This window comes from Ranitomeya variabilis, chromosome 5 (assembly GCF_051348905.1).
Source record: "Ranitomeya variabilis isolate aRanVar5 chromosome 5, aRanVar5.hap1, whole genome shotgun sequence".
Classification (NCBI taxonomy): domain Eukaryota; kingdom Metazoa; phylum Chordata; class Amphibia; order Anura; family Dendrobatidae; genus Ranitomeya; species Ranitomeya variabilis.
Genome location: NC_135236.1, coordinates 671,449,273 through 671,472,867, shown reverse-complemented (window position 1 = coordinate 671,472,867; position 23,595 = coordinate 671,449,273). Strand labels below are relative to the sequence as shown.

At 44.8% G+C, this 23,595-nt stretch overlaps 3 protein-coding genes across 3 annotated transcripts; all 3 read right to left on the bottom strand.

The window, feature by feature from the left end:
* Nucleotides 1-2,718: 2,718 nt before the first annotated feature.
* LOC143776934 (E3 ubiquitin/ISG15 ligase TRIM25-like) lies at nucleotides 2,719-6,735 on the bottom strand. The gene has a single exon (XM_077266792.1). The coding sequence runs from the start codon at nucleotides 6,669-6,671 to the stop codon at nucleotides 5,340-5,342; it is 1,332 nt and encodes a 443-aa protein (XP_077122907.1). The 5' UTR covers nucleotides 6,672-6,735; the 3' UTR covers nucleotides 2,719-5,339.
* Nucleotides 6,736-11,777: 5,042 nt separating this feature from the next.
* On the bottom strand, nucleotides 11,778-13,315 carry LOC143776933 (E3 ubiquitin-protein ligase TRIM17-like). The gene has a single exon (XM_077266791.1). The coding sequence runs from the start codon at nucleotides 13,299-13,301 to the stop codon at nucleotides 12,087-12,089; it is 1,215 nt and encodes a 404-aa protein (XP_077122906.1). The 5' UTR covers nucleotides 13,302-13,315; the 3' UTR covers nucleotides 11,778-12,086.
* An 8,145-nt stretch (nucleotides 13,316-21,460) lies between these two features.
* On the bottom strand, nucleotides 21,461-23,024 carry LOC143776932 (E3 ubiquitin/ISG15 ligase TRIM25-like). Its single transcript, XM_077266789.1, has one exon. The coding sequence runs from the start codon at nucleotides 23,005-23,007 to the stop codon at nucleotides 21,781-21,783; it is 1,227 nt and encodes a 408-aa protein (XP_077122904.1). The 5' UTR covers nucleotides 23,008-23,024; the 3' UTR covers nucleotides 21,461-21,780.
* Nucleotides 23,025-23,595: the final 571 nt, after the last annotated feature.

Sequence of the window (23,595 nt, the reverse complement as noted above, 5' to 3'; positions counted from 1 at the left end):
AAGATCGGCTTTTACAACTTGTGCATACACAATGCCAATAACGATGGCGGCTGCCACTGCATCACCCAATTGGACGAGCTGAACTCAAAACTCTTCGTCTACGAAGCCAACTTGTCCCTCATTTTAGTGTATTCTTCGCTGGTATTCGTCCTCATGGGTCTCTTAAGCATGGTCATAGCTCAGAGCCTCAAGGATGAAACGCTGTGGCGCTTTGAACTGACTCTAAACGTCTTAAGCCTGGTAGGACTTTTCGTAGGAACAAGCATCCACCTCTTTCTTAACTGGGATCACTATGACTTTTTCCAAATGACTCCTGGTTTCTGGGCATTGCTGTTGGCCATTGGGGGGTTAGCTCTCCAGACTTGTCTCTTAAGTCGTTACATAAGACTGGACCATGTGTTGTCAGAGTGTAAAACTGAGGACCACGAGGCAAAGGAGCTCAAAATCTTGGTGGCCTAGTGGGGAACTGGTGACGTCCATCATGACCTCAACGTCTAGGTGGCCTAGTGGGGAACTGGTGACGTCCATGATGATTTCTCCTTTTGCGAACTGTTGTTTGAGGTGTCCACTGGAATACTCACCAGAGACTTTGAGCTGCACTGGTGACTACGTCTTCATGCTACACGGATGAGTGGGGAACGAGGGAGGAACATGGAGGATGGAGAGTTGCGTAGTGTCAGGGTCTACCTCCTTCTACTGTATTTTACTACTCCATTGATTTACTATAACTTTGTATTGCACTTTAAATCAAAATGTGTCTCGAATTGCGGAATATTTGTAATCCTCATCCCACCTGGCTCCTTGTATTGGAATCACCAGATATCGCACAATATGTAGTGCCTAATTACTACACTATATAGTGCCCTGTATGTGTACACTACTGGGGAGCCTCACCGATCCCGAAAATGGGGTCCACTCACTATTGCGGGCCTTATCTGAACATCATTCAGTCCTAAAGAAGAGAATAGAGTGGTGGCCGAGCGTCCGGCACTACCCTTTCATTTAGTCCGTTTTTAGGCTTGGAGGGGGTCCTAACGATGATGTATGTTTAGTGGGTCAACCCCTGTAACTGTACCGTGGAGAGGCCCGATAATAGTCCCAGATATGGGACTTACCAGCGGCTTTCAAAGGTGGGCAGGCTTATGAAAATGTGTCCAAAAATTATCCATTAGGGTGATGCTTGAAATGTCCCATAACTGGGGTTGAAATGATGGGAGGTGTGTTGACAATACAGTCACTTGACTCCATCACCATATAGAGAAGCATCATGCCTCCCCCAGACTCTGGACAACCCCTTTAAGTGTTTTGCAAATTTTGCTATTTTTTTTTTTGTGTGTGTTTTTTTTAGATGATTGTCTACTTTTTTTGTGTGAACTTGTAGTTACTGGGGAAGGTTATGTTTTATATACTGAATAAGTTTAGAAAGTATTAAGTGAAAACAAATTTGCACTCAAATTTAGAATTTGCCGATAATAATCGCCACGTGAATCTGTGTTATTGGTATTTTGTTTACAATAAATGATATTTTGGTGGTTTGATGACTCTTTGTGTCTCCTAACTGGGAGAAACCTGTAGACTGAGTATTGCCTCTTTGAAAAACTAAGTGGTTAATCTCCAAATCCTCCTCAAAAGTGCCAAATTCTCTAAAAATTTGGAAATTCTGCTCAGTTTCCTCTATAAAAAAAATAAATAAATAAATAAATAAAATTCAGGAAAAAGACTCCGTGTTCACATAGCCACCGAGCAGAACCTCTAACTTTTGAGGAGTTGTGAGTTATTGAGTAAAATTCGAAGAGTTTCCGATCATTTTCTACTCCAAAAACTTCTAAAACAAAAACCCTGAGTGCATATAGCCTTAGAGTTTGAAGTTTTTTGCTGAGTTTTCAGAGCAGAAACTCTCTAAAAATCACAAGGAGTTCACAAAACACCAGTTTTGATTTGAGTTTCTGTTCTTGAAAACTCAGCAAAAAAAACTGCGTGAAACAAATTCTAAAGGTTTATTCAGACATCAGCGATTTGTCTGGTACGAGAAAACCGGTGAGTTCCATCAGTGTTTTTGATCAGATTGTCATAGGAGAACGGTCAGAATTTCATTAGTTTTTCAAACTTTTGCTCTTACTATCGGGTCAATATTTTGTCCGAGGACAAAAGTCAGAAGTGAACAACACCATAGACTATCATAGGCTTAAGTGTGAAAAACTCAGATTGCACTTGTACGTAGAACATGGAAGTCTGAACAAACCCTTAGGGCTTGTTCACATGATGCGGAATTTGCTGCGGATTTTTCCGCAGCGGATTTGCAAAAACCGCAGTGCAAAACTGCGGTGGTTTTCACTGCGGTTTTTTGTGCGGATTCTACTGCAGATTCCACTGCGGTTTTCCAACTGCACTTTCCTATTGGTGCAGGTGGAAAACCGCTGCGGAATCCGCAGAAAGAATTGACATGGTACTTCTTTTTTTCCGCAGAAAATCTGCACGGATTTTCCAGCGGAAAAACGCAGCGTGGGCACAGCGGTTTTTGTTTTCCATAGGGTAACATTGTACTGTACCCTGCATGGAAAACGGCTGCGGATCCGCAGTGTCAAATCCGCAGCGTGTGAACATAGCCTTAGGTTGATTTTTTTTCTTGGTTTTCAAAGCAGAAACTCAAATCAAAACTGGTTGTTTTTTTTTAATTTCTTGTGATTTTCGGAGAGGATTTCCTCCAAAAATGCAGCAAAAACGCCAAATGTCTCATTCAAGTGTATTACACCTGAAAAAGCCTTCACAAATCAGATGCAGAAAATGAGCATAATATATGTTCAGTCTTTTGTTACTTCTTGGAAATAGTGAAGAGGTTTTTATATATTTAGTTATGGTCCAAGTTACAGAAAAAAGACGCTGGCAGAAGAGTCTCTGCAAAAACCATGGCAAAACCTCACGCAAAGACTGTTGGCTTTTTCCTGAAGCGTTTTCGCTTGGAAAACCTTGGCGGGTCTCACTAGCATCTTAAAATATGACGTGTGCACAGACACATCTTATGGTTATGTTCACACTGAGTATTTTGTTGAGTTTTTGGAGAAAACTCTCCAAAATCCTCCTAAAAAATCTGGAGTTATTGCTCAGTTTTCGCTCCAAAAACTCAGCAAAAAGACTCATTTCCTATTGTAGGTATTGGTGCTCTCCGTGAAATACACGAAGCGATGTCTGAATGAGCCCTTAGGGGGGGTGAAGACAATCGTCACTCACATCTGATGTCGCTTTTGTGGGAACAAAGGATTGAACACAAAAAAAAAGCATCCAGAATCAGCCTGCAGTTTTTCAAGCAGAAAATGCTCCTTTTTGAACAGTTTCTGGAGGATTTTGGAGAAGATTTGCTCTATAAAAAAAAGAAAAACATGATTGCATTATTCTCAGAAGCGGAGCCACAGGTTTCTACGAGTTGCGCGTTCACTTAAACTGTTGACATAAGTGGCCAATTTTCTGGAAGAAAGCAGCCATGTTTTCCTAATCCTGGATTACCTCCATTAATTCGTACACAACCAATCCTTGTTTTCCCCAGGAGCAGATAGTCTGGGCTATAATTAAAGGGGTTGTCCAGGTTTATGATATTGATGGACCCGTTCCTTGGACAGTTCAGATCTATGGGGGTCCATCACCCGGTACACCTATTCTTGAGCAATTTTCTGCTCCAGATGTAAAAATAGTGAACAGAGCCGAAAAAGCAGTAAAATTCTCTGGTACAGACGTATGACATACATCCTGAAAATGGCAAAGAATTATAAAAAAATAAATTACAAATTTTTAGAATTTTTTTTTATCATACACAGATTGGGGTTCTTTTAGGCAGATCGGCGAAGCAATTACAACATATTTTAAGATCAATTCTAGAAATATTAATATTAATTGTAAAATGTTATCAATGTAAATGAGGCACAGAACATTATCGATAGGCTTCAATCCTTCCGTCCTTGCACTAGGCCCGTTTCCCATAGCAACCAATCAGAGTCCTGCTTTCATTGCTCCAGGACAGTGTGAGGAATGAAAGGTGAGCTCTGATTGGTTGCTATGTGTAACAGGGAAAGTTGTGATAAATGAGGCCTAGTGTAGGAGTTTTAGCCATCGTATTACCTTAAATACAGTTAATAAAACTTCAGGAAGCCAAGGTGCGGCCCTGTACAGTTGGTCACAGTGTTTGCTTTTTGGGCTGAGACTATAACATAATTGCAAGGAGAAAAGTAATATTTATATATAAACCCTAATTTATATCATTTACAACCCCAAACTATGGCACGGGAATCCAAAGTAGCACACACCCCAAAATAAATGTAAATCCAGGACCAGCCCACTAAACACACATACACTCCTACACGGATACAGAACCTAGCCCCCTCAAAAAAAAGGAACCCAAACCCGTGAAATATTTTAAGATCCAGACAAGACTCCCTAAGGTGTAGTGATTAGAGATGGTGTCAATAGAATGGACCAGGTCCAGCAGCAAGGTCAGTTTTCTGCAGCCACCGCACGCTGTGTCCGATGCTACAGGTACTCCCAGAGGGGACAGGGACAGGATTGCTAGGAGGGCTGTGTGAGAACGACCAGCACTAATAATGATAGCGGGGAACCCACTAAAAAGCTTGCTGTGGGACCCTGATCTAGATATACCACTGATCCCTTAATCAATTCAGATCCCAGATAGACCCTGAACTAATGCAGACCTCTGATGGCCTTCTCGTAAATAGAGACCCCAGAACTAAAATCATATTGGTCAACAACCCAATATTATTTAACTGGGACAGTCCCAATGAAACAAAGTGCAAACCTAGTGCAAAAGTGGGTATTTTTAGGCATTTGGGGGCAGGCTTGGTGGTTTAGGAGGGCTTTAACATCCTAGGTTTAACTATTTAAACCTTGATAATTATTCTAAATTCACATTAGATCCTTCTAAAAAACTTTAGACTCAAGACGCTCTAAATACAAACCCCAGACAGGCCCACCTAAACTAATGCCGACGTCATCCCACTTAAATATATTCCAATCCAGATCCACTGAACATTTACAGATCCCCTAAAAACAACCACAGACAAGGTTCCCATCATTGACTACGAAGCCAAGACCAGACTCTACAGATACTTTCCTCATCTCGCTGCTGTAGCTTGCAGTGTTGAACCCTTGGTGGCCCTACAAGGCCCGAGGGTGGGGAGAACTTCAGGAATGAGCAGAGGGGAGTATGTAGAATATGGCTCCTGGATCGCAACAAATCCTATGGAAATCTATACGGCCTCCCCGATTGCGAGGAGAATCGCCAAGTATGCATTACATAATTCTAGTCAACTTGTCTTCGTGTTCATCTGCTCACGTTATTTTTTCAGCCAATTCTCCCACGTTGGCAATGTAACGTCTGGGATGTTGCTGAATAAACCTTTGTTTTCTGACCTGGAGGAAGCAGAGGGGCTTTCAATTATCATAAATGGCTCCCGAGCTACAGATGGTGCAGGGACAGAAGGAGCTGTCTGTTGTTCTCTGGACGGGAACAAGCTCCACCTGTCTCTGTCACCATGAAATAGCCGATTTATTGGCAAGAAACTAAAGAATGAGGTATTGGCTCGTTCCTCAGGTCCCATCTTGGTCGGATCTGTTAAATCATCAGATTTCTTTTCCACGCAAAACATTTTCTTCACTCCAGATACGATATCATCTAAATCTTTGTGCAAAGTGTCCGAGATCAAACCATCATCCAGATCAGATACAATATGTGACGTCACGTCACCTTCTGACTTATCTTCCCATAGTTTCCAGCTGACCGATTCTCTTAAAAAATCCAAAGAGTCTTGTACGTTACATGTCATCTCTAAATGGCGGATCTTCTCTGTCAACTCCTCTGTCTTTGTCTCCAGGTTCTTGATTGCATCCGAGACTGACAGTGACACCTGCTCTTCCTGCCTGGAGATCTCACTCAGGACCTTCTTCTCCAAGTCGTCCAGTTGGGTCCTCATGTCTGCGAACAAGGTGGTAACTGTCCCTGTTAAATGACTTGCTTTTCCCTGTGCCTCTCTTCTGTGATCCTGTAGACACTGGACCCTTTTGTCAGTCTCCTTCCTTTTTATGGTCAGTTCCTGCAGAACACTCCTCAGGAGATCTTTCTCCTTCTTATAGGCCTCATCCAACATCTCCACCTGGTGTTTTCTGTGGCAACCAAAGAAGTAGCAGCTGGAACAGATTGGTGTAGCATCTTCAAAGCAGTAATACTCCAAGAGCTCCTTATGGATGGAGCATTTTCTATTCTGCAGAGAGGTGATGGGATCAGATAAGACGTGTTCTGCTGATTTGCTGTGAACTCTCAGGTGTTTCTCACACAGAGAAGCCTCACACATCAGACAGGATTTAACAGCAGGTACAGGAGAGTCCACACAGTAAGTGCAGAAGATCCCGATTTCTGTCTGCGTCGGTGGAGTAAACAAGAAATTCTCCATGATGTTACGTAGAGCTATGTTCCTCATCAGTGCCGGCCGCTCCTGAAACTCTTCTCTGCAATCAGGACAGGAATAAACTCCAGACTCGTCCTGTGTATCCAGCACACGATCAATACAGACCCGGCAGAAGTTGTGTCCACATCTCAGCGTTACAGGGTCTCTAAAAATGTCCAAGCAGATGGAACAGTCGAGCTCGTCTCTCAGAACAGCAGACGCCATTACTTCCAGTGTGAAGGAAAACACTGCACCTTAGGTGCACACCCTATTCCACGCCTGTGTGGTTTCCAAATAAATCTCCTGACCTTTGTTCTGTGCTCAGCTCACAAAAAAACCTGTTTGTCCGCCTGCAAGATTTGTCTGTGGATCTCTTGGTGAGAACATAAATGATTGTTTCCTTCTGATCTACTTGATTTAAGGTTCATACAGACATCTGTGCAACTCGGTCCTATCTTGGACTGCAAGGCCCGAATTCGCTGTGGGTCTCCCGACCTGAGTGTGACAACCTCATAGACATATGTCTGGACTTTCACTTACTCAGCAGCGCAGAGTGAATCCACGTCTACACATATTTTTTAACCTCATAGAAAGACATGAAGCCATCATGCTCTGGTCGGGGGCCAGTCCATGCATTGTGATCTGAGAACATACGGACTGGCATGGAGGTCTGCATGAGCCCTTAGGTTGGCACACAATTGAGGGGCTGAATTTAATTAAAGGGGCAAAATATAATATTCCCTGGGGTCTGTTTATTTAAAAAAAAAAATGCGTTTTATTCACTGTCCCCAAGTCTAGTACAGAGTGTCCGCTCCCAGTGTCGAAGCTCTGATGTTACGTGGACAGCGAGGCAGCTAATCGGTGGTCTCAGTGGCTCCGAGCAGAGCTCTCCGTCTACATGAGCAGACCAGCTGAGCTCACGGACTGGCTGCAGCGCTGTCGACTTGACGTTAGTAGTGATGAGCGAGTGTACTCGTTGCTCGGGTGGTCTCCGAGTATTTGTAACTGCTCGGAGATTTAGTTTTCATCGCCTCAGCTGAATGATTTACAGCTGCAACCCAGCCTGAGTACATGTGGGGTTGCCTGGTTACTAGGGAATCCCCACATGTGTTCAAGCTGTCTAGTAGCTGCAAATCATGCTGCTGAGGCAATGAAAACTTAATCTCCGAGCACTCATAAATACTCGGGGACCACTCGAGTGTGCTAGGGAAAACCCGAACAAGTACACTCGCTCATCACTAGTGGAGACTCATCGCAGAACAGTTGGGTTGAGCTCCTGCTGTAGTTAGTTGTTTTATGCCCTAGGTGGAGGACAATCTCTATAAAGGGCAGTGTAAATGGGATGGAGATCAGAACGCAATGTTCGGACTGGCCAGACCCGAGTGTGACAGCAGCATAGAATATTATAAATCTGTCATGCTCGATTAGGGAGGCTCACCGGCCAGTCCGAGCATTGCCTTCTGATCTCTGTCCAATTTATATATCTGTCTGACTGAGCCCTAAGAGTGTAAAAGCCTCCAAAAATTATCCCAGACATTGGCTGCAGAGTTTCAGGTTTGTTTGGAACCCCAACACAACATGTTGGTGTTTTGCAAAGATGACCTCAAAGTCTAGACACCTGCTGAAGTAACCGTACACAAATAATCTCCGATAACCCCATTGTGGCCCATTGTTGAGGAGCCAACAGCAGAGACCTTCAGGAAAGTTTGAGCACGTCGACCTACTAGTTATCTGCCTTTTCCAATCCTATACTTCCCTTTTCCTCCCGGTCTGAGATCTTTGAGGACCTCAACATCCAGGATTTAAAGGGATTGTCCCAGAAACTATTACTTGTCACTGTAGCCTAATAACCTCTCTAAAAGGAACCATCCAAGCCTTCAGACATTTTCTTACTCCAGCTCCTCCATAATTGTGTCTCTCTGCCCACGGTGAGGTGGGCGACGGTCCTTCAGTGCTTCCCATGTGACCACTGTGAACTACATTTCCCACAAACACCTGCTTCTTCTCCATCCTCCCTGCACAAACATCATTAGCTGTTCACAGTGTCTAATACTATACTAATAAATGTAATTCATGTCTGTCCCCCACCGCCCTGTGTTTAGTTTCCTAATCCTCCATTTGAGAATATGTGTCCTCCCGTCGTTCCACAACTTGTCGTTCTTGCCCATAGCAACCAATCAAAGGGCAGCTTTCATTTTACCAGAGCTGTTTGAAAAATGAAAGCTGATTTCTGATTGGTTGCAATGGGAAATAAAAGACAAGTTTCTGGATTAGATAGCACGGATGGAGGCCTAGTTGTATTTACATTGTATTTATAGGTCGGTGTCGGCCATTATAACACATACTGACAGAAATATTCACCCTTTTAATGAGAAAAACCATTGCTGGTTTAGTCGCCGGTACTTCTGAGCAGGGACGGACCTCCATATTGTTTAAACTTGACCTCGTGTGGTAGTCAAAAGCCCATTATTTGTCTGTATTCATAATTCTGAGCTATGTCAACATCTTACAAAGACAAAATGGTGGCAAAGAAAGCGCAAGGGTCATGTAACCTGAGGGAAGACAAAATGGTGGCAAAGAAAGCGCAAGTGTCATGTAACCTGAGGGAAGACAAAATGGTGGCAAAGAAAGCGCAAGGGTCATGTAACCTGAGGGAAGCATGATGGTGGTCACATGTGGGCAACCCTCAGACTGGCAGATATCGGTTCACTTGTTTCCAATTTTCTAATTTTCAGAAAACCTTAAGATAAAAAAAAAATCACTTATAGGGCGCAGTCAGACGGCCATATAACATGGACGACGATCAAATTGCAATGCTCGGACTGGCCGGCGACTCTCGGGACACAAGCATGACGGCTGCATAGAAATACTGGCTGTCACGCTGGAGTCAGAAGAGCCGCCAGCCAGTCTGAACATTGCGATGCGAGCGTCCTCCATGTTATACGGCCGTCTGACTGCGCCCATAGGGTGAGTACATACCACCATTTTCTCTACATTCGAGAAAAATATTCTGATTATGCTGATCAATTTTTCGTGAAGGCGAAGAGAAAAAAAACCCAAAACGTTTCTCCACCTTCTCTGTTTTGTCAGTCCATGAAAATCGGATGTCATCTGAGTGCAGTCCGATATTTTCCATGGAAACATAGACTCGCATTGCCGATTTTGATCCGACACCGAGGAAAAAATTGGACACGTGCATAGAATAACGTAGGTACGAATGAGAATCACGGAGAGCACTCATCCGATATAATCGGGGCACGCACCAGCCCTTATGGTGACTTTTCTTGGTCAGCAGTTGCCAAAAATATGTGAAAAAGGAGTAATCAGCTCTCCTGTCCAGGTACACAGCAAAATAATACAGGTATAGTAATAGTCCAAACAATCGCCGGCATTGCTTTATTCATCCAGTAGTATAAAAGGCACGAAAAATGGTTGAACACAACAGCACAAAAACTGACATGACGAAGGACCATGAAGGTCTGAAAGATGTTCCTTGCGAGCGCAGCAGATACAGTTAGGTCCATATATATTTGGACAGAGACGACATTTGTCTAATTTTGGTTATAGACATTACCACAATGAATTTTAAGCAAAACAATTCAGATGCAGTTGAAGTTCAGACTTTCCGCTTTCATTTGAGGGTATCCACATTAAAATTGGATGAAGAGTTTAGGAGTTTCAGCTCCTTAACCTGTGCCACCCTGTTTTTAAAGGGACCAAAAGTAATTGGACAATTGACTCCAAAGCTATTTCATGGACAGTTGTGGGCAATCCCTTCGTTATGTAATTCTAAATTAAGCAGATAAAAGGCCTGGAGTTGTGTTTGCATTTGGAAGGTTTTGCTGTGAAGTAAACATGAGGTCAAAGGAGCTCTCCATGCAGGTGAAACAAACCATCCTTAAGCTGCGAAAACAGAAAAAAAACCCATCCGAGAAATTGCTACAATATTAGGAGTGGCAAAATCTACAGTTTGGTACATCCTGAGAAAGAAAGAAAGCACTGGTGAACTCATCAATGCAAAAAGACCTGGGCGTCCACGGAAGACAACAGTGGTGGGTGATGGCAGAATAATCTCCATGGTGAAGAGAAACCCCTTCACAACAGCAACCAAGTGACTAACACTCTCCAGGAGGTCGGCGTATCAATATCCAAATCTACCATAAAGAGAAGACTGCATGAAAGTAACTACAGAGGGTTCACTGCACGGTGCAGCCACTCATAAGCATCAAGAATAAAAAGGCTAGACTGGACTTTGCTAAAAAAATCTAAAAAAGCCAGCACAGTTCTGGAAGAACATTCTTTGGACAGATGAAACCAAGATCAACCTCTACCAGAATGATGGAAAGAGAAAAGTATGGCGAAGGCGTGGTACAGCTCATGATCCAAAGCATACCACATCATCTGTAAAACACGGCGGAGGCAGTGTGATGGCTTGGGCATGCATGGCTGCCAGTGGCACTGGGTCACTAGTGTTTATTGATGATGTGACACAGGAATGAATTCTGAGGTATTCAGAGCCGCCATACTGTGTGCTCAGATCCAGCCAAATGCAGCCAAACTGGTTGGTCGTCGTTTCATACTACAGATGGACAATGACCCAAAACATAAAGCCAAAGCAACCCAGGAGTTTATTAAAGCAAAGAAGTGGAATATTCCTGAATGGCCAAGTCAGTCACCTGATCTCAGCCCAATTGAGCAGCATTTCACTTGTTAAAGACTAAACTTCAGACAGAAAGGCCACAAACAAACAGCAACTGAAAACCACCGCAGTGAAGGCCGAGCATCAAAAAGGAGGAAACACAGCGTCTGGTGATGTCCATGAGTTCAAGACTTCAGGCAGTCATTGCCAACAGAGGGTTTTCAGCCAAGTACTAGAAATGAACATTTTATTTAAAATTATTTAATCTGTCCAATTACTTTTGGTCCCTTTAAAAACAGGGAGGCACATGTTAAGCAGTTGAAACTCCTAAACCCTTCATCCAATTTTAATGTGGATACCCTCAAATAAAAGCTGAAAGTCTGAACTTCAACTGCATCGGAATTGTTTTGTTTAAAATTCATTGTGGTAATGTCTATAACCAAAATTAGAAAAATGTTGTCTGTGTCCAAATATATATGGACCTAACTATTCATTTTCTGCTTTTTTAATTTTTGCGCTGTTGTGTTCAACTATTTTTTGTGCATTTTATACTACTGGATCAATAAAGAAATTCATTTAAGAAGATGTGAGTGCCGGCTATCGTTTGGACTGCTGCTTAAAAAGACGTTTATAGCAAATTTATTTAAAAATTGCTGAAAATTAGAAGCAAAAAATACAGCAAAATGCTTAGCTTTTATTTATGATTAAACACAACACATCAGAAATTACATTCAATAGTGAATATTACCGGCATGGTCAATTACAGCCAGTGTGAATGTCCACGTACGATCTACAGTTGGCCCCGGCATCAGGAGAGGTGAGGACCCGTACACCTGCTCTGTATAAATGAGGGCCCTGGTCTGGGGTCTACACTAATTTTTAGGGCTATGTTATTGAAATTATACAAATGGTCTATATAAATGGGCAGCATGGTAAAAAAAAACAAAGCAATTTTATTGCTATTTATAAACACAATAAAAATTACCATCTAGATTAGGTTCTCATAGAGCATAGTGCAAGTCCATAGGAATATAGGCTATGTATGGGGCTGGTGGTTTTTGCGCAATAGTAACCTTTTTCGGTTTGGCTTCAGTCCTCTTCTCATTTTCGACAGCTGAAGCCAAAGACAATTTGTCTAATCTTATACTAAGATCCTTACTTCCCTTCACATAAAATTTAGACATGGATTCTGTCAAAATACTAAGTAATCCCATGTGTAACTTATTAGACATCACCACCATATCCAGGTCATCTCCACCATGAGGCTGTTTATCATGTCCCCCTGTGTCACCATCACCTCCATCCTTCTTAGGATCACACAAGTCACCAATGTTAGGATCCTGTAAGACAGTCAGTGGATCCGTCATGTTACACAGCTCCTCAATGTGTCTCATCTTCCTGGACAGCTCGTCCTTCTTTACTTCCAGCTGATGGATCAGAGCAGACAGTGACATCTTCTCTTCCTGACTGGAGATCTCACTCAGGACTCTCTTCTCCAGGTCATCAAGCCGTCTCCGGATGTCTGTACACAGGGCAGTCACTTTTCCCGCTTGTACAGCTGCTTTTTCTTGAGCTTTTCTCCTTTGCTCCTCCAGATTCTTGACTTGTTCCTCAGTCTTCTCTCTCTTTGTGGTCAATTTCTGGAGAACATTTCTGAGTTTCTCCTTCTTCTTCTCAGAGGCCTCATCCAGCGTCTCCACCCGATGTCCCCGATGTTCTCCGGCCAAACTGCAGGTCACACAGATACATGAATCGTCCTTAGTGCAGTAATATTCTAGGATCTTCTTATGGACAGAACATTTCCTTTTCTCCAGAGAAGTGCTGGGATCAGATAAGACGTGTTCTGGTGCCTTATTGTGAACTCTCAGGTGTTTATCACACAGAGAAGCCTCACACAGCAGACAGGACTTAACAGCAGGTACCGGAGAGTCCACACAGTAGGTGCAGCAGATCTTGGTGGCCTCCTTACTTGCTTCAACACGCAGAAAATTCTTCATGATCTTACACAGAGCTAAACATCTCATCAGTGTCGGCCGCTCCTGAAACTCTTCTCTGCATTCAGGACAGGAATAAACTCCAGACCCTTCCTGTGTATCCAGCACACGATCAATACAGACCCGGCAGAAGTTGTGTCCACATCTCAGCATTACAGGATCTGTATAAGTGCTCAGGCAGATGGAGCAGAGCAGCTCTTCTCTCAGATCAGCAGACGCCATGGCTGACAGAGGAACAGAACTCAAACAGGAAGTGTTTTTTTTTGTGCCTCTGCAAAATGGGAGGTTAAGCGGAGGGAATACTCCCATTAGTCTCCACCCTTGTCAGCCGTGCTGCTACATTGAGAACTGTGCCTTTTTTCTTGGTTGACAAAGCAACTATCACATCAGACTTAAGGGGGCGGCCTTTTGACTAAGATCAAGTATAGTATCTTCCGAAGAGGTGGCCTGCTCCTTGATACACAATACACACTGGGTTGCTGCACTGGCCAGTATGCCAGGTGGCTGATACAGTCATCTGGTGGAAACCATGGCCCCCCAGGATCGAAGTTACTAGACTGGGTAAGGCTGAGTTCACACTTCGTTATCGGCGTCCGTTAGACGGACTACGTTACACCGCGGCATAACGCGGTGTAACGTAGTCCATTAACGCCGCCATTAATTCCTATGTCGGACGCATCGCTAGCGCACGCCCACAATGGGCGTGCGCTAGCGATGTGCCTTCATTGAGTGACGGACCCTGGGATGCGGGCTGCAGCGTTTGTGGGTCCGTCACTGCTAGCGCAGATAGAGCATCTGCTAGCTCAATGTCACATTGACACTTGCGTTAACAGCAGCCCGTTAACATATGTGTTGAACGGGCTTGTGAGGAGGGAGCAGCTGCCATCTTGGATACGGGGCATACTAACAGAGATTGGCGTGACTCCATTTTGTCTCCTATCAGAGTTCGCCTGGTCACAGGTCTGCAGGAAGGAGCGCTCCTGGCCCCCACCTTTTCCCTTACCTATATAAAGTTCCTTTTAGTATGGTAATGGACTGAGCACAGTGTAGCAGGCAGATGGCATTTCAAAGCCTGAGTGAGGAAGCCACACCAGCAGGGGACATAGAGGTGCCTGAGGGGCTCAATTAAAGCATGCATGTCAGGTGGTTCCAGGAGCCTAAGTCTATTATCTGCCCTAGCCGAACCGTCTCCAACATGAAATCATGAATTATGGTCGCATCGTCCGAGGTACAGGCTCATAAAAAATATCCCCCTCGCCCAAAAGAAATTACGCATCTGACAGTGCAACTCCCGGGTCCGTGGGAGTTCTGGAACCTGAGATATGGAGATCAGCCTCCTACAGCGACCGAATGGGTCCGGGTTTGGTCCCTGTGCGACCGGCAGAACAAACCTCGTGGGCTGGTACCACCCGTGTGCTGATCCGATCACCCTGGGAGCAGTTATCCCATAAATTAGATATTGGATACAGATCTTGCAGGGAACCTGAGGGGTGGAGATTGCTAGCCCACCCAGTTACAGAGGGGAGGGACACGGAAGGTTTAAGAGCTGGGACCCTTGGAGAGTGGGTCAGAACTCAGAGAACAGAAGATGACTAACTGAGGAACTACGAAAGAGGGCAGGCCAGTCAGAGGGGGGCAAGCACATGCTTTCTGGGGGCTGCCCGGAAACTAAGCTGTCTACCTGTGGAGCGCAGAGCCCCCCGGCTTCCACAAGCGACCTTCAACCTAGTAAATTGACCTCCAGCTATATACCTTTAAGCCTTGTATTATTATTGTTATATTTTACTCTGACTGTAACTCTTGATATATTTTGACTGTATATTTCTTGTAATTACCTAGTGCGCGCTTAAGGCAATTAAATCATAAATTAATTTTGGGATGATCCTTTTACTCTGATTGCGAATCTTAGAATACCCAGCGTGGGTAACAGGGCAGTCTCACCGGCGGTCATTTGCTCTAGGTGCAGTTCCCTTATTGACCTGAGAGACAAAGGGGGCGCCGGAGAGCTGTGCCTGTGTAGTGACGTCACGGATTGGTGACGTGGGAGGAACGGGTGTCTTTCACAGGGCTGCTATTAACGCAATGTGAACCTGGCCTAAGTGTGAAGGCTTATGGTGCAATGTGCGCCAGGAGTGGTCGCCCTGGTGCGAATCTGAACTTAATTGGAGTGAGACCCCAGATAAGTCTTGGACTCCATAGCACGCCGCACCTGGCCTTTCATACTTTCTTGAGCACCTTACCTATTCCTGGCCTTTGGGTAAGGAAGGGGAATTTTTATAAACCCGGTCGAAGGTCCGGTCAGCTTTGGGCTGAGAAACCAACACGACACAGGGTTCCCAGTTCCACTAGGGTGAGAGTCTGGTTGGATGCTGGGAGCACGAAAAGGTCTCTACCCTGGCCTTGGCTAGGGAGAGCATCGAAGACCCGTGACTCTTGCTGTGGCCTTCTGGCTTGATTTATTGGTGACCCTCTCCTCCGGTCCACATGAATACTCGCCTTGTGCGCTGTTTTGGTGTGACTTCGGTCACATTTTTCACAGCCTTGGATATTGCTTCAATCAAAAAATCAGACTTCAGGGGACAGCGACCTGGTGTATGTAGAGAAGAAGATTGCACCAGATGAAAGCCAGAGCGGCCATTACAGTTAGAGGGAATCTGTACTTTGTTAGTTGTAATCACACACAGCTCTGCAGTGAGATCAGGAGAGCAGACTGTCAGTCACTACATGTCTCACACTGGTAACTCTCCCTTTCATTTACAATAATCTCTGGATGCAGATTCTCAGGGAGATCTATGTCCGGCCCATAGATCTTAGCTCATTTACATATAAGAAAAACGTGAATTTCTCTGGAATTAAAAATCTGATCGCAGATATCAAGGTGTCATTGTATTCAGCTTCTATGACCTCCATGCTCTTAGACGGCTTCAGACTGATGGTGAGAAGTGTGCGATTCCTCCTCCCTCCCTGCAGATCCAGTCGTGAATGCTTTCTTCTCTCTGTACGAACACCACTTGCGTCCTTTACCCTCCCTGGTACTTTCCTCCCTATAGCTTGATCTGTGTTATTCGGCTTTCCCTCTTCTCTTCACTTTATACTAGACTGGGGCAAAATGTAACCTGCAGGCCCCTCTGGATGTTACCCATGGGTCGTACCATACAACCATCCTCCCCCACCCGGCACCCCGATGTCACCATTATATACGTCCTCAGGATACAGGGAGTGGTGAATGCAATGGTGGCTCATTCCATAATTCAGAGTGTGAGACAGACGGCAGAAGTCACTACATTGCGTCTGCTGTGTGGAGCGCCAGAGAACACAGCAAAGACGGGAGCAGAGCGCCAGAGCACACAGCAAAGTCTGGAGCAGAGCGTCAGAGCACACAGCAAAGTCCGGAGCAGAGCGCCAGAGCACACAGCAAAGTCCGGAGCAGAGCGCCAGAGCACACAGCAAAGTCCGGAGCAGAGCGTCAGAGCACACAGGCACACAGCAAAGTCCAGAGCAGAGCGCCAGAGCACACAGCCACACAGCAAAGTCCAGAGCAGAGCACCAGAGCACACAGCAAAGTCTGGAGCAGAGCGCCAGAGCACACAGCGAAGTCCGGAACAGAGCGTCAGAGCGCATGGCGAAGTCCGGAACAGAGCGCCAGAGCACACAGCGAAGTCGGGAGCAGAGCGTCAGAGCACACGGCGAAGTCCGAAACAGAGCGTCAGACGCTGTAAATGGGACGAGATCGAAACACAATGCTCGGACTGGCCAGACCCGAGCATGACAGCAGCATAGAATATTATAAATCTGTCACGCTCGAGTAGGGAGGCTCACCGGCCAGTCCGAGCATTGTCTTCTGATATCTGTCCAATTTATATGTCTGTCCAGTGGAGCCATAACAGTGTAAAGGCCTCCAAAAATGATCCCAAACATTGGCTGCAGAGTTTCATGTTTGTACAGAGCCCCAACACAACATGTTTTGCAATTTTGCAAAGATTACCTCAAAGTGTAGACACCTGCTGAAGTAATCGGTACACAAATGATCTCTGATGACCCCATTGTGGCCCATTGTTGAGGAGCCAACAGCAGAGACCTTCAGGAAAGTTTGAGCAGGTCGACCTACTAGTTATCTGCCTTTTCCCATCGTGTACTTCCCTTTTCCTCCCGGTCTGAGATCTTTGAGGACCTCAACATCCAGGATGTAAAGGGATTGTCCCAGAATCTATTAATTGTCACTGTAGCCTAATAACCTCTCTAAAACTAACATCCAAGCCTTCAGACATTTTCTTACTCCAGCTCCTCCATAACTGTGTCTCTCTGCCCACAGTGAGGTGGGCGACGGTCCTTCAGTGCTTCCATTGTGACCACTGTGAACTACATTTCCCACACCCACCTGCTTCATCTCCATTCTCCCTGCAAAAACATCATTAGCTGTTCACAGTGTCTAATACTATACTAATAAATGTAATTCATGTCTGTCCCCCACCGCCCTGTGTGTAGTTTCCTAATCCTCCAGTTCAGAATGTGTGTCTTCCCGTCGCTCCACAACTTGTCGTTCTTGCCCATAGCAACCAATCAAAGGGCAGCTTTCATTTTACCAGAGTTGTTTGAAAAATGAAAGCTGATTTCTGATTGGTTGCTATGGGAAACAAAAGACAAGTTTCTGAATTAGATAGCACGGATGGAGGCCTAGTTGTATTTACATTGTATTTATAGGTCGGTGTCGGCCATTATAACACATACTGACAGAAATATTCACCCTTTTAATGAGAAAAACCATTGCTGGTTTAGTCACCGGTACTTCTGAGCAGGGACGGACCTTCATATTGATTGAACTTGACCTCGTGTGGTAGTCAAAAGCCCATTATTTGTCTGTATTCGTTAGGCCGGGGACACACTTAACGTATAAAAAAACGGTCCGTTTTTCACGGCCGAGAATCGCACAAATGTTTCAAAAACAGTGATCCGTGTGCAGTGCGAGGATGCGATTTCCTCGCATCAAATGATCCGTGTGTCATCCGTATGGCATCCGTACTGCGAGATTTTCTCGCAAGCTTGCAAAACCGACATCTAATGGATTTATGTGCTCAAATGTTCGGGAAAACATATATACAGTATATATATATATATATGTCATTGAGACACATATATATATATATATATTCTGTATTTATATTTCATTCAGCGCGATATCTGTGAACAGTCGGTAATTCAATTGCCGGCTTTTCATTTCTCCTGCACAAACCCGACAGGATATGAGACATGATTACATACAGTAAACCATCTCATATCCCCTTTTTTTGCATATTCCACACTACTAACGTTAGTAGTGTGTATGTGCAAAATTTGGCCGCTGTAGCTGCTAAAATAAAGGGTTAAATGGCGGAAAAAATTGGCGTGGGCTCCCGCGCAATTTTCTCCGCCAGAATGGTAAAGCCAGTGACTGAGGGCAGATATTAATAGCCTAGAGAGGGTCCATGGTTATTGGCCCCCCCGTGGCTAAAAACATCTGCCCCCAGCCACCCCAGAAAAGGCACATCTGGAAGATGCACCTATTCTGGCACTTGGCCACTCTCTTCCCACTCCCTGTAGCGGTGGGATATGGGGTAATGAAGGGTTAATGTCACCTTGCTATTGTAAGGTGACATTAAGCCAGATTAATAATGGAGAGGCGTCAATTATGTCACCTATCCATTATTAATCCAATTGTATGAAAGGGTTAAAAAACACACACACACACATGATTTAAAAGTAGTTTAATGAAATAAACACAGCGGTTGTTGTAATAATTTATTGTTCTCTCAATCCATCAGGAACACCCTCGCTTGGAAAAATAATAAACGCACAATATACATACCTTCTGGTGAACCGTCACGTCCCACGAAGTAATCCATCTGAAGGGGTTAACTAATATTACAGGCAGGAGCCCTGCTAAATGCAGCTGTGCTCCGTGCCTGTAATTCCCCGGCGAATGAATGAAATGTAGGTCAATGACCTACATTTCCTTCAGTCGCGGTGATGCGCCCCCTGGTGGATGTCCTCATATGACCTGGAGCGTGGGAAAAAGTTCCCAGGCTGCAGTTCATGAGAACATCCACCAGAGGGCGCCTCACCGCGACTGAATGTAAGTACAGATCCAGCTTTCCTTTCAGCACCCGGGGATTACAGGTACGAGCGAGTGGTTTATCGCAGCTCTGCCTGTAATATTAGTTAACCCCTTCAGATGGATTACTTCGTGGGACCTGATCTGACATCAGAAGGTATGTATCTTGTGCGTTTATTATTTTGCCAAGCGAGGGTCTGAAAATGGATTGAGAGATCAATAAATTATTAAAACAACCGCTGTGTTTATTGCATTAAAATACTTTTAAATCATGTGTGTGTGTTTTTTAACCCTTTCATACAATTGGATTAATAATGGATAGGTGACATAATTGACGCCTCTCCATTATTAATCTGGCTTAATGTCACCTTCCAATAGCAAGGTGGCATTAACCCTTCATTACCCCATATCCCACCGCTACAGGGAGTGGGAAGAGAGTGGCCAAGTGCCAGAATAGGCGCATCTTCCAGATGTGCCTTTTCTGGGGTGGCTGGGGGCAGATGTTTGTAGCCAGGGGGGGCCAATAACCATGGTCCCTCTCCTGGCTATTAATATCTGCCCTCAGTCACTGGCTTTACCACTCTGGCGGAGAAAATTGCGCGGGAGCCCACGCCAATTTTTTCCGCCATTTAACCCTTTATTTTAGCAGCTACAGCGGCCAAATTTTGCACATACACACTACTAACATTAGTAGTGTGGAATATGCAAAAAAAAGGGGATATGAGATGGTTTACTGTATGTAATCATGTCTCATATCCTGTCGGGTTTCGGAAGGAGAAATGAGAAGCCGGCAATTGAATTACCGGCTTTTCTATAGAACACCGCTGCGTATTTCTCGCAATGCACACGCATGGTCCGTGTGTAATCCGATTTTTTCTCGCACCCATAGACTTGCATTGGCGAGTCTCGGCCGAGATACGCTGACAATCGCAGCATGCTGCGATTTCACTCGGATCCTGAATACGGCGGAGAAAATATCGGATGATGGGAGCTGAACCATAGATTAACATTGGGCTGAGTGCTATGCGATTTTTTATCGCATAGCACTCGTCCGTATTACGGTCTAGTGTGACCCCGGCCTAATTCTGAGCTATGTCAACATCTTACAAAGACAAAATGGTGGCAAAGAAAGCGCAAGGGTCATGTAACCTGAGGGAAGACAAAGTGGTGGCAAAGAAAGCGCAAGGGTCATGTAACCTGAGGGAAGACAAAATGGTGGCAAATAAAGCGCAAGGGTCATGTAACCTGAGGGAAGCATGATGGTGGTCACATGTGGGCAACCCTCAGACTGGCAGATATCGGTTCACTTGTTTCCAATTTTCTAATTTTCAGAAAACCTTAAGATATAAAAAATCACTTATAGGGCACAGTCAGCCGGCCATATAACATGGACGACGATCAAATTGCAATGCTCGGACTGGCCGGCGACTCTCGGGACACAAGCGTGACGGCTGCATAGAAATACTGGCTGTCACGCTGGAGTCAGAAGAGCCGCCGGCCAGTCCGAGCATTGCGATGCGAGCGTCCTCCATGTTATACGGCCGTCTGACTGCACCCATAGGGTGAGTACATACCACCGTTTTCTCTACATTCGAGAAAAATATTCTGATTATGCTGATCAATTTTTCTGGAAGGTGAAGAGAGAAAAACACGAAACGTTTCTCCACCTTCTCTGTTTTGACAGTCAATGAAAATCGGATGTCATCTGAGTGCGGTCCGATATTTTCCATGGAAACATAGACTCTCATTGCCGATTTTGATCAGACACTGAGGAAAAAATTGGACACGTGCATAGAATAACGTAGCTACGAATGAGAATCACGGAGAGCACTCATCCGATATAATCGGGGCACGCACCAGCCCTTATGGTGACTTTTCTTGGTCAGCAGTTGCCAAAAATATGTCAAAAAGGAGTAATCAGCTCTCCTGTCCAGGTACACGGCAAAATACTACAGTAATAGTAATAGTCCAAACAATCGCCGGTATTGCTTTATTCATCCAGTAGTATAAAAGGCACGAAAAATGGTTGAACACAACAGCACAAAAACTGACATGACGAAGGACCCTGAAGGCCTGAAACATGTTCCTTATGAGCGCAGCGGATATTCATTTTCTGCTTTTTTAATTTTTGCGCTGTTGTGTTCAACTATTTATTTTGTGCCTTTTATACCACTGGATGAATAAAGAAATTCATTTAAGAAGATGTGAGTGCCGGCTATCGTTTGGACTGTTGCTTAAAAAGAGGTTTATAGCAAATTTACTTAAAAATTGCTGAAAATTAGAAACAAAAAAATACAGCAAATTACTTAACTTTTATTTATGATCAAATACAACAGATCAGAAATTACATTCAATAGTGAATATTACCGGCATGGTCAATTACAGCTAGTGTGAATGTCCACGTATGATCTACAGTTGGCCCCGGCATCAGGAGAGGTGAGGACCCGTACACCTGCTCTGTATAAATGAGGGCCCTGGTCTGGGGTCTACACTAATTTTTAGGGCTATGTTATTGAAATTATACAAATGGTCTATATAAATGGGCAGCATGGCAAAAAAAAACAAAGCAATTTTTATTGCTATTTATAAACCCGAAAAAAATTACCATCTAGATTAGTTTTCATACCATAGTCCATAGTCCATAGGAGTATAGGCTATGTATGGGGCTGGTGGTTTTTGCGCAATAGTAACCATTTTCGGTTTGGCTTCAGTCCTCTTCTCATTTTCGACAGCTGAAGCCAAAGACAATTTGTCTAATCTTATACTAAGATCCTTACTTCCCTTCACATAAAATTTAGACATGGATTCTGTCAAAATACTAAGTAATCCCATGTGTAACTTATTAGACATCACCGCCATATCCAGGTCATCTCCACCATGAGGCTGTTTATCATGTCCCCCTGTGTCACCATCACCTCCATCCTTCTTAGGATCACACAAGTCACCAATGTCAGGATCCTGTAAGACAGTCAGTGGATCCGTCATGTTACACAGCTCCTCAATGTGTCTCATCTTCCTGGACAGCTCGTCCTTCTTTATTTCCAGCTGATGGATCAGAGCAGACAGTGACAGTGACATCTTCTCTTCCTGACTGGAGATCTCACTCAGGACTCTCTTCTCCAGGTCATCAAGCCGTCTCCGGATGTCTGTACACAGGGCAGTCACTTTTCCCGCTTGTACAGCTGCTTTTTCTTGAGCTTTTCTCATTTGCTCCTCCAGATTCTTGACTTGTTCCTCATTCTTCTCTCTCTGTGTGGTCAATTTCTGGAGAACATTTCTGAGTTTCTCCTTCTTCTTCTCAGAGGCCTCATCCAGCGTCTCCACCCGATGTCCCCGATGTTGTCCGGCCAAACTGCAGGTCACACAGATACAAGAATCGTCCTCCGTGCAGTAATATTCCAGGATCTTCTTATGGACAGAACATTTCCTTTTCTCCAGAGAAGTGCTGGGATCAGATAAGACGTGTTCTGGTGCCTTATTGTGAGATCTCAGGTGTTTATCACACAGAGAAGCCTCACACAGCAGGCAGGATCTAACAGCAGGTACCGGAGAGTCCACACAGTAGGTGCAGCAGATCTTGGTGGCCTCCTTACTTGGTTCAACACGCAGAAAATTCTTCATGATCTTACACAGAGCTAAACATCTCATCAGTGTCGGCCGCTCCTGAAACTCTTCTCTGCATTCAGGACAGGAATAAACTCCAGACCCGTCCTGTGTATCCAGCACATGATCTATACAGACCCGGCAGAAGTTGTGTCCACATCTCAGCATTACAGGATCTGTATAAGTGCTCAGACAGATGGAGCAGAGCAGCTCTTCTCTCAGATCAGCGGACGCCATGGCTGACAAGAGGAAGAGAACCCAGACAGGAAGTCTTTTTTTTTTTTTGTGCCTCTGCGAAATGGGAGGTTGGGCGGAGGGAATACTCCCATTAGTCTCCACCCTTGTCAGTTGTGCTCTTCATTGAGAACTGTCCCATTTTTTCTTGGTTGACAAAGCAACTAACACATCAGACTTACGGGGGCGGCCTTTTGACTAAGATCAAGTATAGTATCTTCCGAAGAGGTGGCCTGCTCCTTGATACACAATACACACTGGGTTGGTGCACTTGCCAGTAAGCCAGGTGGCTGATACAGTCATCTGGGGGAAACCATGGCCCCCCAGGATCGAAGTTACGACAACAATCCGTGACGTTGCAGCGTCCTGGATAGCGATCTCGTTGTGTTTGACACGCAGCAGCGATCTGGATCCCGCTGTGCCATCGCTGGTCGGAGCTAAAAGTCCAGAACTTTATTTCGTCGCCAGGTCGGCGTGTATTGTCATGTTTGACATCAAAAGCAACGACGCCAGCAACGAGCATAGGGGGCGTCGCAGCGTCTCCTTCTAGCCAGTCGGTACAGTCCGGCTGTTTGACATGGTGCTAACAAC

Coding starts and splice junctions, on each gene's coding strand:
- LOC143776934 (XM_077266792.1), bottom strand. CDS start 6,671: ATGGCGTCTGCTGTTCTGAGAGACGAGCTCGACTGTTCCATCTGCTTG.
- LOC143776933 (XM_077266791.1), bottom strand. CDS start 13,301: ATGGCGTCTGCTGATCTGAGAGAAGAGCTGCTCTGCTCCATCTGCCTG.
- LOC143776932 (XM_077266789.1), bottom strand. CDS start 23,007: ATGGCGTCCGCTGATCTGAGAGAAGAGCTGCTCTGCTCCATCTGTCTG.